This window comes from Miniopterus schreibersii, assembly GCF_964146895.1.
Source record: "Miniopterus schreibersii genome assembly, chromosome: 16".
Lineage (NCBI taxonomy): Eukaryota > Metazoa > Chordata > Mammalia > Chiroptera > Miniopteridae > Miniopterus > Miniopterus schreibersii.
Genome location: NC_138116.1, coordinates 31,903,073 through 31,915,950, shown reverse-complemented (window position 1 = coordinate 31,915,950; position 12,878 = coordinate 31,903,073). Strand labels below are relative to the sequence as shown.

Genomic DNA, 12,878 nt, shown 5'->3' with positions numbered 1-12,878 from the left:
CGTGCGAGGCGGCGGGGTCTGTCGGAGCTGTCCTGGGCTGGGAGGAGCCGTCGAGCCTCCTAGGAGGAAAGAGCAGCGGACCAAAGAGGGGATGGACAGGGGTGCAGACTTGTGACCGCGGGCTCTGGGCGGCGGTCGTCTCGCTCCAGCCGGTCGACTGAGCGCACGCTTCCAGCCGCCTGGCTGGGTGACCTCCATCCGCGAAGGGCGAACGGGCGGGGGTTGGGCTGCGGTACGAGCTTTGGGGAGCCGACGGGGACGGGAGGGGCTTTTCGAATGGCCCCACGATCGGCCCGGGGTCTGGGGCAGGTACTTGGACGGACAGGGGTGGAGCGTCGTCCCCGGGGGAGGGCGCAACGAAAACACCTTGGGAGGCGGCGCCGCGCGGCTGAGCGCTGCTGCCCTGGGAATAGGACGGCGCTCGGCACCGCGAGCTGAGAGCACTTTCATAAATTTTGTATGGGAGGCGCTCCAGGAGCGGGGGCGGGGAGCGGAGCGAGGGGGAGGGAGCGAGCGAGCGAGGGAGGAAGTGAGGGAGGAGGAAAGGTGGGGGAAGCCGGGGGGAGGAAGGGAGGCGCCCCGCGCCGCGCTTCGCTCGGTCCTGCAAACGCGCGCCGGGCGCTTACCCTGGAACTCCGCGTCGCGCGCGAGCGTCCTTCTGCAGCAGCCGCGGCGGCGGCGGCCCGAGGGGGCGGAAAGGAGGGGGCCGCGGCCTGGGGGCGGTGTCCCCCCTCAAAACCGCCTGCAAAGTGCTCTGGGCTGCAGAAGCAGGCCGCCGGCTTCGCGGAGCAAGCTGCTTGTCCCGGGGCTGAGCGAGCGCGCGGAGCTGCCGGTCAGCGCCGCGGTTGCTGGTGGGCTCCGGTGCCCTCTGCGCGGGGTTCGGGCTCACCATGCCCCTGCGGGGCCGGGCCGCCGGGCACAAGCGGATCCCCGGCTTGCCCCCGCCTCGACGCGCTCGGATTAGCTGCAGCCAGCGCCCAAGCATTTGAATCCGGACCCCGGAGGGAGCGCGTCTAGGCCGACCTCGGAGTGGCGGCCCCGCGGCCAACATGCTTCGCAAAGGTGAGTTGGAGCCGCAGGGGCAAGTTGGAGTTGGATGCGCACGGGGCAGAGCAGCGAGCCTGGGAGCTGCCCGAAAGCTGCCTGGAGCCGCGGCTCCGGCCCGGGAAGGAGCCCCTGGCGAGCTGGCGGGCTTTGCCGGTACGCACCGCGGAGGGGTTGTTGCTGGAGCTCAGCCCGGGTCCGTGGCCCGTTGGGAGACACAGGATTTACCCCATGGATCAAGCGACCAGGCCTAGGGATCAGGCTCGGCGAGGTCATTTCGAGACCACGGTGAGCTGTCCATGATAGAAGGGGAGCTGGCCTCCTGGGACCTTTGCTTTGCCATTACAAAGTTTTGCACTTGCAGGCTCCGTCCCCTGCGCGGGCACACGTCGCCGGCTTCTGCCGCTTTGTTGGGCCCGGGTCCAGCCCGCGCTCCAGTGCAGCCTTCGGTCAGTGCCCGCGCAGCCCAGGCGCTCACTGCGCGCCCTAGCTTCCCAGGTGGGGCCCGGAGGCGGGCACTTTGCCTGCAGCCCGGCTTTGGTCTTCAGGGGCGGGCTCCGGGCACCCAGCGCTCGAGAGGGATAGCTAGCGCCCAGTGTCCGGTTCCTTAAACTTTCCCTGCGCCTGGAGCGGAGGGATGCGAAGGCGGAGGCTGTGCCGGCTGCGTGCGCGCGCTGTGCCGGGCTCAGCTGGAGGTCTGGCCCTGTGACCACCTCTCCGCGACCCTCTGGCAGACTCGCTCATTGCCTGGCGCGGCGAAGTTGGCGCCGGCGCTGGGGAAGTTCCGCCGCGCCCCCACGTGGCGGCCGCGCGGGGAGCGGTCCCCGGGGCCCAGGGAGGGCAGGTGACCAAACCGAGAGTCCGCGGGCCTCACCACCCGCTGCCCCGACCTCTGCGTCAGCTCCTCTCGTCCCCCAAGTCCGGGTGGGCTGCGGCACCCCGCCGGTACCCGCCCCCCACGCCCCGGTCCCTGGCCCGCGCCGGGCAGCGGACTAGCGGCGGCGCCTGCGGCGGACAGTCCGGGTCCTGCGGGAACCGGCTGAGGCGCGAGCCCAGGTAGCCGAGGGGCCTGATCCCTGCGCTCCGCGCTCCAGCCTTAATCCGCCCTTGTTTCCATGGCAACAGACCGAGGTGTCGTAAGCACGGGATTCTGACCTCACAGTAGGATGGAGTAGGAGAAAACGGGCAGGGGGAGGTGGCGGAGGCCTGGGAAGCGAAGCCCCACGGTGGGCGGAGAGGAGCGGAGGTGGGGGTGATGAAAGAGACCCCATAAGCGGGTCGGACAGGTGGGTCAAGAAACCGTGCCCTGGCTGGGAGCGGTAAAGGCTGTGTGCTGGTCCCCACTCGCTCAGGCCGACCCAGGACCCCGGGTCACCCTGACATGTCATTACTCACAAACTTGTGTGTGACTTGTGCCCTCCACGTGGGTCGGCGCAGTGTCTTCCACTGTGGTGTGGGAAAAGTCTCCTTGGCTGGTCGGAGAAACCACTTCACTGGTACACCCCAGTTCCTTGTCCCTGCAGAAAGGAATGAAGTGTCCTTTCAGCAACCAGTGTGCTGGCCCCAGTGCCTCTGCGCAGAGAGAGTGCTTTTTTCCAGAGTTGAGCACAGGCCCAGATCTGAGAAGCCTGGGCCTGGAGCATGTAAATGTGCCCCAGAGGGGAAGGCTTCCCAGGCAGTTTTAAGAGGCCACCCTGTCTGGCTGCAGGTCTGGGATGGAGACAGTAGAGAGGACTTCACATCCCATTTTCCTTTTGTGTTTTGGCAGTTTGCAGTTAGAAACAAGCCATGAAGCAGCCCACACTCTTTGTTTAGAATGGTTTAGGTGCCTAGGAAAGCGTGAGCAGCCTCCAGGAGCCTTTCTCTCCCGTCTTTGCTAACCAGAGGCCCCAACTGGGAGGAGCCCAGTGCATTCTGGGGGCGGATCCCTGGGGGAGACTCATACCCTGCTCAAGAGGTGGCCCTGGAGGCTTGGCAGTCCCTGTGTGTTTCCTGCTAGACCTGTTTTTCCTTTCCTGTACCACTTGGTTGATGGGAAATCTACCAACAAAGAGGTTTCCACCTGGATTGGTCTGAGGGAAATAGAGGAGAGAAGACACTGTTCTGTGGCCTGGAGCCTGCTGCTGGGACATTGTGTGGACAAAGGACTTTTAGTTTGGTTCTTTCCTGGGCAATTTTCTCCCTTGGCCCCAGACCTGATCCCTAGAACTTGTCTGTTTTACACACTTGCGGGACACTCAGATTTTCTGTGTGGGTACTAGGTATGTGCCCAGAGCCAAAGATATGCTTGAGGCTAATGTCAAGGGAGGTGGCCATTGAAGTTTCTGCTTCTGGAATTGTTCCTAAAGGCTCCAATAAAAAATGTTATAGGGTGGGTTGCAGTTTCCCTGCCTATCTGCTGGAGAGCCCCGCATGGAGTCCTGGCCCTGAGGAGTTTCATAGTTCAATTATGATTTGGAAAAGGGTTTGAAAGATAAAAACACACACACACGTGCACACACACAAAAAAACAAACAACAAAAGTAGTCTTCCCTAGGTCCTGGGGCAAGAGGAGAGGGACGAAAACCTTAACTTTCTGCAAAGCGTAGGGCTCATGGTCTTGATAATGGGGTGCTTTGTGGAGTTAGGAGGCTCAGCGGTCTGAAGCCTCAGAGGAGGAGGAAGGTGAGAGGAGTTATTGGACCATGCAAGTTATCTCTCTGACAGTGAGCGGGGTGCTGTCTCTTGGCAGGGCATTTTAGGGGGTGCTGCCTTGCCTCTCTTAATGAACGATTCTACTGGGCACAGCCCTACCTCGGTGAACCAGAACAGCCCTGAGTGCTCAGTGGATCTTGCTGCTGACAGTGCTGCTAGCTGAAGGCTTCTGCAGCTGCCCTGCCAGCTTTCCCATATCCTGACCTACCCTGGTAGAACCAGGGATATAAAAAGCAAACCTCTGGTCAGAGATGAGAGGCGGGCAGAGCAAGTGAGGCCCCGAGCCACCCAGTACCATCCAGGAGAGAAGGGCAGCCTGCTAGGGATTTTGCTTAGCCAGAAGTGCTCTGCTTAAGGTTAGAATCTATGGTTTTCATTTTTGGAGCTATAAAAACAGAATGCAAATCAACAGCCTCTGGGCTAATACAGAACCTTAAAGTTTTTGTCTTGTTAAGCAAGGAAATAGAGTGCCAAATAGGCTTTGTTAAGTGGCAGTCTAATTAATAATTTAAAATCTTGTAGCTGTCTTTCATTAGAATTTATCTGTACATCAACCACAAAATCAGTCAAACACACTCATTTATAAGTTAATGTCATCCCTGAATAATTCAGCAAGAGCTAGATTAAGTCCTGCAACCCAGTAAGATTCATTCTGTCCTTTTGGTTTCCATAGCCAGATGGGCTGGCCCAGTGGCTAGATTGGGTCTCCTTTGTGGGAAGAAGGGAAGGCACAGGGAGGATGGGACCATGGGGTTGTCAGATGCTTGGTTGATTTGAATCCAGAGGTTCCTTAGATGATCAGAGCATCTCCATGTGATCATGTGTGAACAGGCTCCATCTCTTGGAGCCATTGGTTATACGGCCCACTTTAGTCCTAGTGGAGAGGGGAAGAGAGGAGTGTTTCAGGGGCAGCCAAGACACACTTCTTTCTGCAGCAGAGGAAGTGTAGAGGGGACACACAAGAACCCTGCTTGAGAGGGTTGAGATATGAGGCTTCTTAGCCCAAATCCAGGTGCAGAAGTGGAATTTCAGTCTTCCCAGACCAATTCTGTCCCACTCAAAGGATGCAGCCTAGTGAAACCAATGTCACCAAAACAGCTTCTTTAATTGGGAGTTTCTGGGCTGCTTCCTTCCTCAGAGCTCCTGGTCCTTATGCCAGAAAAGAGAAGCCAAAAGGAGGAATTTTGGGGGAGCAACAGGGCACCTCAAGGGAAAGGAGAGGCAGAGTGAGTTGCTAACTAAAGTCCATGCATGCGTTTTCTTACCGGTCACCAGAATAAAGGAAAGCAGGGCAGTGTTCCATTTGTGAGCTCAGACAATGTAGAAAGTGTGTTTCAGTTCGGTTCCTGTCATGCCAACACCTCACTGCAGTTCACGGGCCCATTTTCTACATAGAAACTGTTCAGAACCCAGATTCCCAGCATGGGTACACTGTTTCCCCCCTCTACAGGAATGAACCCCAGGGTTTCTGGTCTCTGTCTCAGGCTGCTAACCCTGAGCCCTCTGGAAGATTAAACGGCTCTGTGTATGGAGACCAGGCAGATACCTGGAGCAGACAGTGGACTTGATGCCAGGAGAGGTTCTTGGACAAGTTTGAAAACAGGAAGTCTTGTTAGGAAAGGGAAAAGGCAAGGGAAATGGTAGGTGTTTGTCCTCAGGCCTATGGCAGATTGACAGCAGATGGGACCAAGGAGGGAGGCTTGTGGGGTGACTCCAACTCGAAGCTTTGGAGTCAGGGGCAGCCTGAAAGGGGACAGAGCAGAAGTTCACTGGCTGGAATGAGGAGGAGGCAGGCATCCTGAAGGATGTCAAGAATGGCTCTGTTTGGTACCATCTGCAGCAAAGTAGTGGTTAAGGTTAAAGCAGAGAGGAGATGACAGGGAGGGAACAGATGGCCGAGGAAGCAAAATAGCTGGCGAAACAGGAACAGAGCCTCCAGGGACAGCAGAAGGCAGGACCTCCGCACAAGTGCCGGAAGCAGCCCTTTCTTCAGGGTGTGCTGGCCAGACCACCCTGGGGAGAAGTTAGAGGAGTGAGGTGGGGAACTCAGGGTGAGGGCTCCTTGGAGCTGGCTAGGGGGCCTAGGAGCACAGACCTCCTTAGATGTCATTGACCAGGGAGAGGAGGCACAGCTGACTTGGTGTCCATCACTAGAGCGAGGCAAAGCCACCTTGGGACTTACGGAGCCTGCCTGGCCGAGCCTGCTGGGAGGAGGTATGGATGCTAGCTGGACACAGGGACAGCAGGGACTGGACTCTTCTTATTGACCTGCCTTGGATCCGCTTATGACAGTCCCTGCCCACATGCCGACAATAACTGCTTATAATTACTGACGGGCCAAGTTAAGTGTACTTTACGCCTTATCTTGTGTCATCTCCACAGTTACCCTTCAAGATCAGTCTGTGCTTGTCCCTGCTATACAGATAAGGAAACTAAGGCACAGACAGATGAAGCCCCCTGCTCTGGGTCACTCAGCTAGCACCTCATTGACTCAGAATGTAATCCCAGATCTGTCTGCTACCACACTCTTTCCCTTGCGCTCTCAGCCTCTAAGCTCTACTGTTTCACATGCCCATCTGCCTTGATTTATGTGACATTTGTTTTGCGGGTGTGGGGCACTGCTGAATCATTTGTATCTTGTTACAGAGCTCCCTGGTAGTTCCCATGCACTCCTCTCCTGGTTTCCCTCCAGGAGTGTCTCTGGCTGGGACCTGGCACTTCTGGGACTCTGAGTCACTGTCTCAGGTATCTCTTTTACTCTGCGTCCCTTTATGTCTGGGCAGACACACCCATCACCTGCTGTCTCCTGCTCCGGTTTCTTTATTGCAGACAGAGATGGAACAGTGGGCCAGCACCAACCAGTCTGTCTGCTTTCATGCCCTTGAGAAAGGCCTGGCCATGGTTTATCTGGAGACTGGGCCCTCCCCATATGTTGCTCTTCTTAGCTTCCCATTCCGGCCTGACCTGGTGGATTTGCTAACAGCCATGTATTCCAGACTGGTTGGTGGTTGTCTGGGGATCAACAGCCCCAGAACACTCCAGCCCAGGTGGGTGGCAGCTGGAGGCTGGATGAGGTAGGCCCCCCCCACCTCTACCTGCTCCTCCCCCTCCTCTGGAGTGCTTGTCACTCCGGGGGGCTTCCCCTTGGCCCAGCCCCGGCCTGTTAATGGGATAGTAATTGCAGAGCTGAGAGCTGTACTCCAGAAAGGACTCCTGCCCCCTTCTGGCCACAGTTGGGTTCCAGAGAGGCCATTTCTTCCTGTGGTTTGGAAAAGAAAGATGAGGTAAGGGGGAAGAGTCTAGCTGATCTCGGGGTGTAGAAAAGTAGACCCCACCTCTGAGCGAGGAGCCCCCTCCACCACAGTGAGGTGGGTGTCTCATCAAACAGACATGGTGGGTGCTAATCAGCCAGCCAAGTTGGGATCCGAAACTGCAAACAGCCCCTGCTATCTGATTCAGTGCTGGCACAGCAAGAGGATTGGCACAGCTCTGTGTGTGTGTGTGTGTGCGTGTGTGTGTGTGTGTGTGTGTGTGTGTGCACACGCATGTAGAAATACACCTAGTAAGCTCACAACGGGCTCCCTCCGGGAGTGTGCGTGCCAGAGATCTGCCATTGCAGAGTGGAGCACCCAAGTGCACGCTTCTGGCCTGCTGGCCGTGAAGCGCACGTTGGCACTCATCCCCTGGATCCAGCATGGTGCTGGTGCCATGGATGGGCTGGTGAGCCATTCAGTGAGGGGCCCCCAGGAAGGGGCAGGCTAGCACTGTGTGTGCCACATGTGAACAAAGCTTGTTGAGGGATGTGTGGTTCCTCCGTGCAGGGGCGGGTGGACATGACTCATTACATATCTGCTCCAAGACGGACCACTGCAGGCCTGGGATATGGGGCCTGTTGGCAGCTTCCTGGGTTGATTCCAGAGGGCAGTAGCACCATGGTTGGGGTGGGTCTGCAGGAAATTGAGCAAAAGTCTTCCTCAGGTCAGGATAAAAGCTGAGCTCTCAACTCTTAGCCCGCTGAGATGGTGTGAAAGTTTGCTTCTGCCTCTAAAACTGACCTAGCAGAGTTTGCCATCTCTCTCTCTGGGCACCTGAGCCAACACACAGTGAAGGGGCCTTTACATACGCTTCTATAGAGAGATTCATGAGGCCCTAGGGGGGAAATTGGCATTCTTCTTACGATGATTTATTTATAGGGCGATTGGATGATGAGGGAACGGAGGCTAAGGTGCCTCCATTAGTGAGAAACACACAAGGCAGGAAGCCTTGCTCTGCATTTGACATTTAGTGGGGCGACTCCTACCAGGGAGCTGCCTTTCTTTTAGAAGGTTTTACCTTTAATGTTCTATTCATGGGCTTGTCTGAGCAGGCTGGGAGAAGGAAGGAGCCTGTGGCGTAGTGGGCTATGAGGCTGAGGCCGGCTACCCTTGGGGGAGGCAGGACCCGGGTAGGTCACCCTGTGGCCGGTGTGGGGCAGCCCGGGCAGCCTGAGGCTGGGTGAAAGCAGCTCTGCTCCTGTGCCGCGGGCAGCTCGTCACCACTGGCCGCCTCTCTCGTTGGCATGTGCTGCAGGCATCACACTGTGTGCTGTTTACTCTCCTGTCTGTCTCTGTCTTCACTGGCAGCCAGGCTGTGCCTCTAACAGCAGCCCTGTGCCACACTGGCTTTAGCCTGGCCATGGCCTTTTTCTTCCTGGGGACTCTGGCATTGTGGAAAGAACACCAGGCTTGGAGTCCTGGGGCTGGGTTAGATTCCATCTCTCTGGCTGACTCACTAGATCCTGGGCATGTTTCTGCCTCGTTGGGCCTCAGTTTCCCCATCTGTAATAGGACAAGATTAATGGTTTTCCAAATGTTTTTCAGCAGAAGAGTTTCTTCAAATGATATCCAGTGTCAGAGCCCAGAGTATGAGACAGATAAGTGCAGAGTTGGCTTCCCTGCCACCCCAGCAGCCTCCCCTGTGGCCCCTCTTAGCAAGACAGTGCACCCAGGAAGGCCACTAAGTGTGAGGTATGTTGGGTGCTGACAAGGAAGACACTGCACTGTCCCCAGGGCCTGAGTTGGAGCTCCCTCCTGCAGCGGGGGTAGGTGGCTCCCTTCTCTCCTTTTGAATACGTTGTGCCCATTCAGCTGTCTGGCAGAAACTGTCCATACTTGGAGTCTCCTTGCCCTCCCCTTCCTCAGTCCTCAGCCCGGACTTCTGGCCGTCTCCTCCATCACTCCACTGTCACCGCTCTGGCTTGATGCTGACCTTACTAGACATTTTCCTTGTCTCACCTGACCTTCTGGTGGCATTTGACTCTGTTGGCCACATTTCCCCTCGGCTTGCCTGCTCGTAGCTCCCTGGTCTTCCTCTTACTTCTGTGGCTGCTGCTGCTCAGCCTCTGTGCCGGCTTCACCTCCTCTTGCCATCCTTCCAGTGCTGTGTGTCCCAGGAGGTTGGCCACCTGACTTCAGCAATGGGATCCCACGCCCCAGGAGGTTGGCCGTCTGACTTCAGCAATGGTCTCCCACGCCCTCTCACTTGCAGTTGCATTCAACCAATGGTGAGTCACCATGGCTCCCCATGCCCCTCCACCATCACCCCAAGTTTCTCCCAGACGTACAGCCTGCGACAAGGATCTGAGGTCCAGTCTTTTATTTGGGAGGCATCCTCGGAAATGCCAGCAGGGGAGTGGGGAAGTGAGCCAGAGAAGGGAAGAACCCAATAATGGGTGCTTGTCCTGCAGATTGCCACTGTGGGCAACCAGAGCTTCATCCCATTGGGAACTTTGGGACACAGTCTAGAACATACGCCTCAAAGTTAGCTCACCTCAAGGGGAGGGGGTGGGTATTTATACACAACTCCCACCCAGCAGTGGCTGAGTCCTGTGCCTGTGGGGGGATTAATTCCCAGGCACTTTTGGCCTGCTTTGTGAGTGAGCAAAGGCTCTCTGCTGCTAGAGAAAGCCCTCAGGCAAAGAAATGCAGGTTTTGGCAGTTGGAAGTCAGGCTGGTGTGTGCTGAAATGGTGAAAGCAAGGGATACGGGCAGGCCCTCAGCATCTGCTATCCATCTCCTCCCAGCAAATCTCAGCCACTCCAGCTCCAGGTTCAGCGAGCGCTCCTTCCCCTCCCTCAGCCCTGGTTTCCCTACCACCTGGCCTCACCTTTATTATGTACTCATCAAATTACTCAATGTGAATGTGTTCTCTGTTTTTCTTACCAAGACTCAACTAAAACAGCATCCTCCACAAAGTAAAATGTAGCATGTAATGTAGACACTGAGTAGACGGGGTTGAATCAGTAACTAATGTCATCTCTTTATGAGTTGATTAGAAATGTTGATCTGGTGATTGTGCATTTAGTTGGAACCCAAGAAACTTACTACCAAAACCTAATTTTTAAATTGTTCTGTAACAGTAAGAGAAATTAAATCATGATTATTTAGGGCTTAAAAAAGAAAAACAAAAACAAAAAACTTAGTGCCAGGGACCAGCAGGAAACAGTTGCTTTGTGTTGTTTTTTTTAGTGAGGAGAATGCAGAAAGGAGTCTTACAGTTTTCCCTGTGCAACGACTCATTAAAAGCAGAAAAGGAGTGTCTTATTAGCCCCAAGTTACAGATGAGGACACTGAGGCTCAGAGAGGCCACACAGCTCATCTGCTGCCTGGAACCCTAGCCCTGCTCTGTTTCTTGTGGCTGTGGCTGGAGGAAGCTAGCAGGCACAAAAAGACTGGCCAACCGGACCACAGAGGATGCCCCGTGGGGCAGGAGCTATGTTGGGAAAAGAAATAGGACTCTCACTCAGAAAAGTTTAGGGTTGTACTTGGCAGATTTTTATGGAACAAAATTTGCACTATTGATTCCATGGCAAATGAAAACCTCTGGCGGACACTCTGGGCTTCAGAGATCTGAAATGTTTAAATGAGGCTGGCCTGAACACAGGAAATAAAATTGCCAGGCAAAGCTGAGCTCAGGTGGTGCCCGGAGTGAGAAGACTCTGCCCCTTTGCCTTCTCTCCCATCTGTGAAAATGACTTGTTACTTTGAACTGCTTCCTCTCCTCGTAGGGAGGGCTCCCTGGTTGTTGCTCTGGCCTGCGGTTGAAATCGAATCTCTGAGCAGAGGGAGAGGGGCCAGGGCAGTTCACAGGGCCACACTCAGGAGAAAGTACCAGCCAAAGGGGAAAGTTTACCACCTAATCTATGGGGTGGCGATTGGCCCGGGGCTGCCGTGAAGTAGCGGAGGTTATGCTCTTCCTATAATTGCCCACTGCCCCTGGTGGGCTGGTATTTCTGCCTTAATGGACTAATCGGATTGCAGAGATGAAACTTGTTGGAAAATGGGGGAGGGGGGGAGGTGTTGCAAGGAGATGTGTGACCTGGACTCCAGAAACCTCCAGAATAGGGAATGACTCTAGGAAGTGGCAGCCTCTCTGGGGTCCCTCTCATGGCCTCTCCTTCCGCCCAACCCAGCTGTGCCCGCTTCTGCCGCGCTGTCTGCACCCAGGACTTTCCATGTTGCACAAGGCCCAGTGTGGCCACCAGGGATGCTTGCTCTTGAGGGTGGCCTTTCGCCCCCTCCTCCTACTGCTAATTGCTCCACATTCTTGGTATTTCCAGCCTTATTTCCCAGAAGGGAGACACCAGTTGAGCCAGCTATGCTTTTCCATGTCCGACCTGTTATAGATCACGGTCACCTATGGATTATCTCCCCGTGGATGAGCTGGCTGCCTTTTATCCTGGCAGCCAAAGAGGCATGGGAGGGCTCCCTTTATCTGACAAACACTGACCTGCTATTGAGTGCCTGCCTACTGCTGGCTTGGCGCTGAGGATGAAGCAATGAATGAAAACCAAGCCCCCTGTTCTTCTGGAGCTTCCATTCTAGGGGGGAGAATAGATGATGGATGACTGTATTCTGTCAGGTGGGGGAGGCATTTAGGTGAAAATGAACAGAGGGTTAATGAAGGAACAGAGGGTGACCAGAGAGCTGTTATTTTAGAGACTGGTTGGGAAGTCTTTCTGATAAGGTGACATTCTTTTTTTAATCTTTACTTGATATTTTTTCCATTGTTTTTCAGAGAGAGAGTGGAAAGGAGAGAGACAGAGAAACATCGATGTGAGAGAGACACACTAATTGTTTGCCTCCCGCACACACCCTTGGCCAGAATCGAACCTGGGACCCTTCAGTCCGAGGGTTGATGCTCTAATCACTGGGGCTGATAAGGTGACATTTGAACAGAGGCTTAAGTGAAGAGAGGACAGGCTCTCTGCAGCCATCAGAAGCTCTCTGCTTTGGCTTGGGAAGAGCTCTCCAGACAGAAGGAATGTATACAAAGGCCCTGGGGCAGGAGTGTGCTTGATACAATACCTATCTGCCTCTGGGACCTCGACTGTGGGCAGGGCAGGTATTCTGAGGTGTAGCCCACGTTCTGGTTCCTTCTGAGAGGACCAGAGCTGGGGGTCAGCCCCAAGTTCATCAGCCACTTGGCCAGGGGGAGGAGCCAAAGCACAGACCAAAGCAGCAGCAGTGATGGGAATGGGGAAGGAGTGGTCTGTCTGGGGATTCCCCTTCCTGTTGGGGTCACACACCTCTCCTCCTTGGCTGTTACTGTGGCCCAGGCTGCAGCCTGAGTCCAAGGACAGAGATCAATTCCCAGAAGCCTCTCCCTTTTACCCCAAAGTATGAAACATAGAGCTCAGTTCTACATATGGTCTTGTCTCTTTCACCCACTGCCTCATTTATACATCAGCCTTTTCTCCCAGAGTAAATTTTTGGAACTTCTCAAATAATGCACACACACGGCAGAAAACACTGGAAACCACAGCTGCCAAAACTGCTATAATCCCACAGCCCAGGGAGTGGAAAGCGCATCCCTCAGGACATTGGTGCATCCTGTCTTCTACACTACTCACCTACGTTCATGCAAATGTGCTGTGTCTCGTTGAATTAACAGCATATCTCAAAGGCCTTTGAGGTTGGTAATTCTAAACCTGTTTTAATGGCTACAAAATGTCTATAGTGTCACTGCCAGTCCCCTTGGATTGTACACAGAAGCTGTTTCGAGGTTTTTGCAGTTAGGAAATATACCATCGACAACACCTGTGTGCACTCCTTGGCCCACGTACTGTGTGGGCTCCTGGGCAGGGGAAGGAGAGGAAGGTG

The 12,878-nt window shown here is 55.1% G+C and overlaps 1 protein-coding gene across 1 annotated transcript in view; it reads left to right on the top strand.

Annotated features, from left to right (window-relative positions):
- The first annotated feature begins 548 nt into the window (after positions 1–548).
- RTN4RL1 (reticulon 4 receptor like 1) overlaps positions 549–12,878 on the top strand; it is a 66,362-nt gene continuing 54,032 nt past the window's right edge. Inside the window, exon 1 of the mRNA XM_081116118.1 lies at positions 549–1,062. Coding sequence (XP_080972244.1) covers positions 1,050–1,062 — 13 coding nt within the window. The 5' untranslated portion in view covers positions 549–1,049. The remainder of the gene's footprint in view (positions 1,063–12,878) is intronic.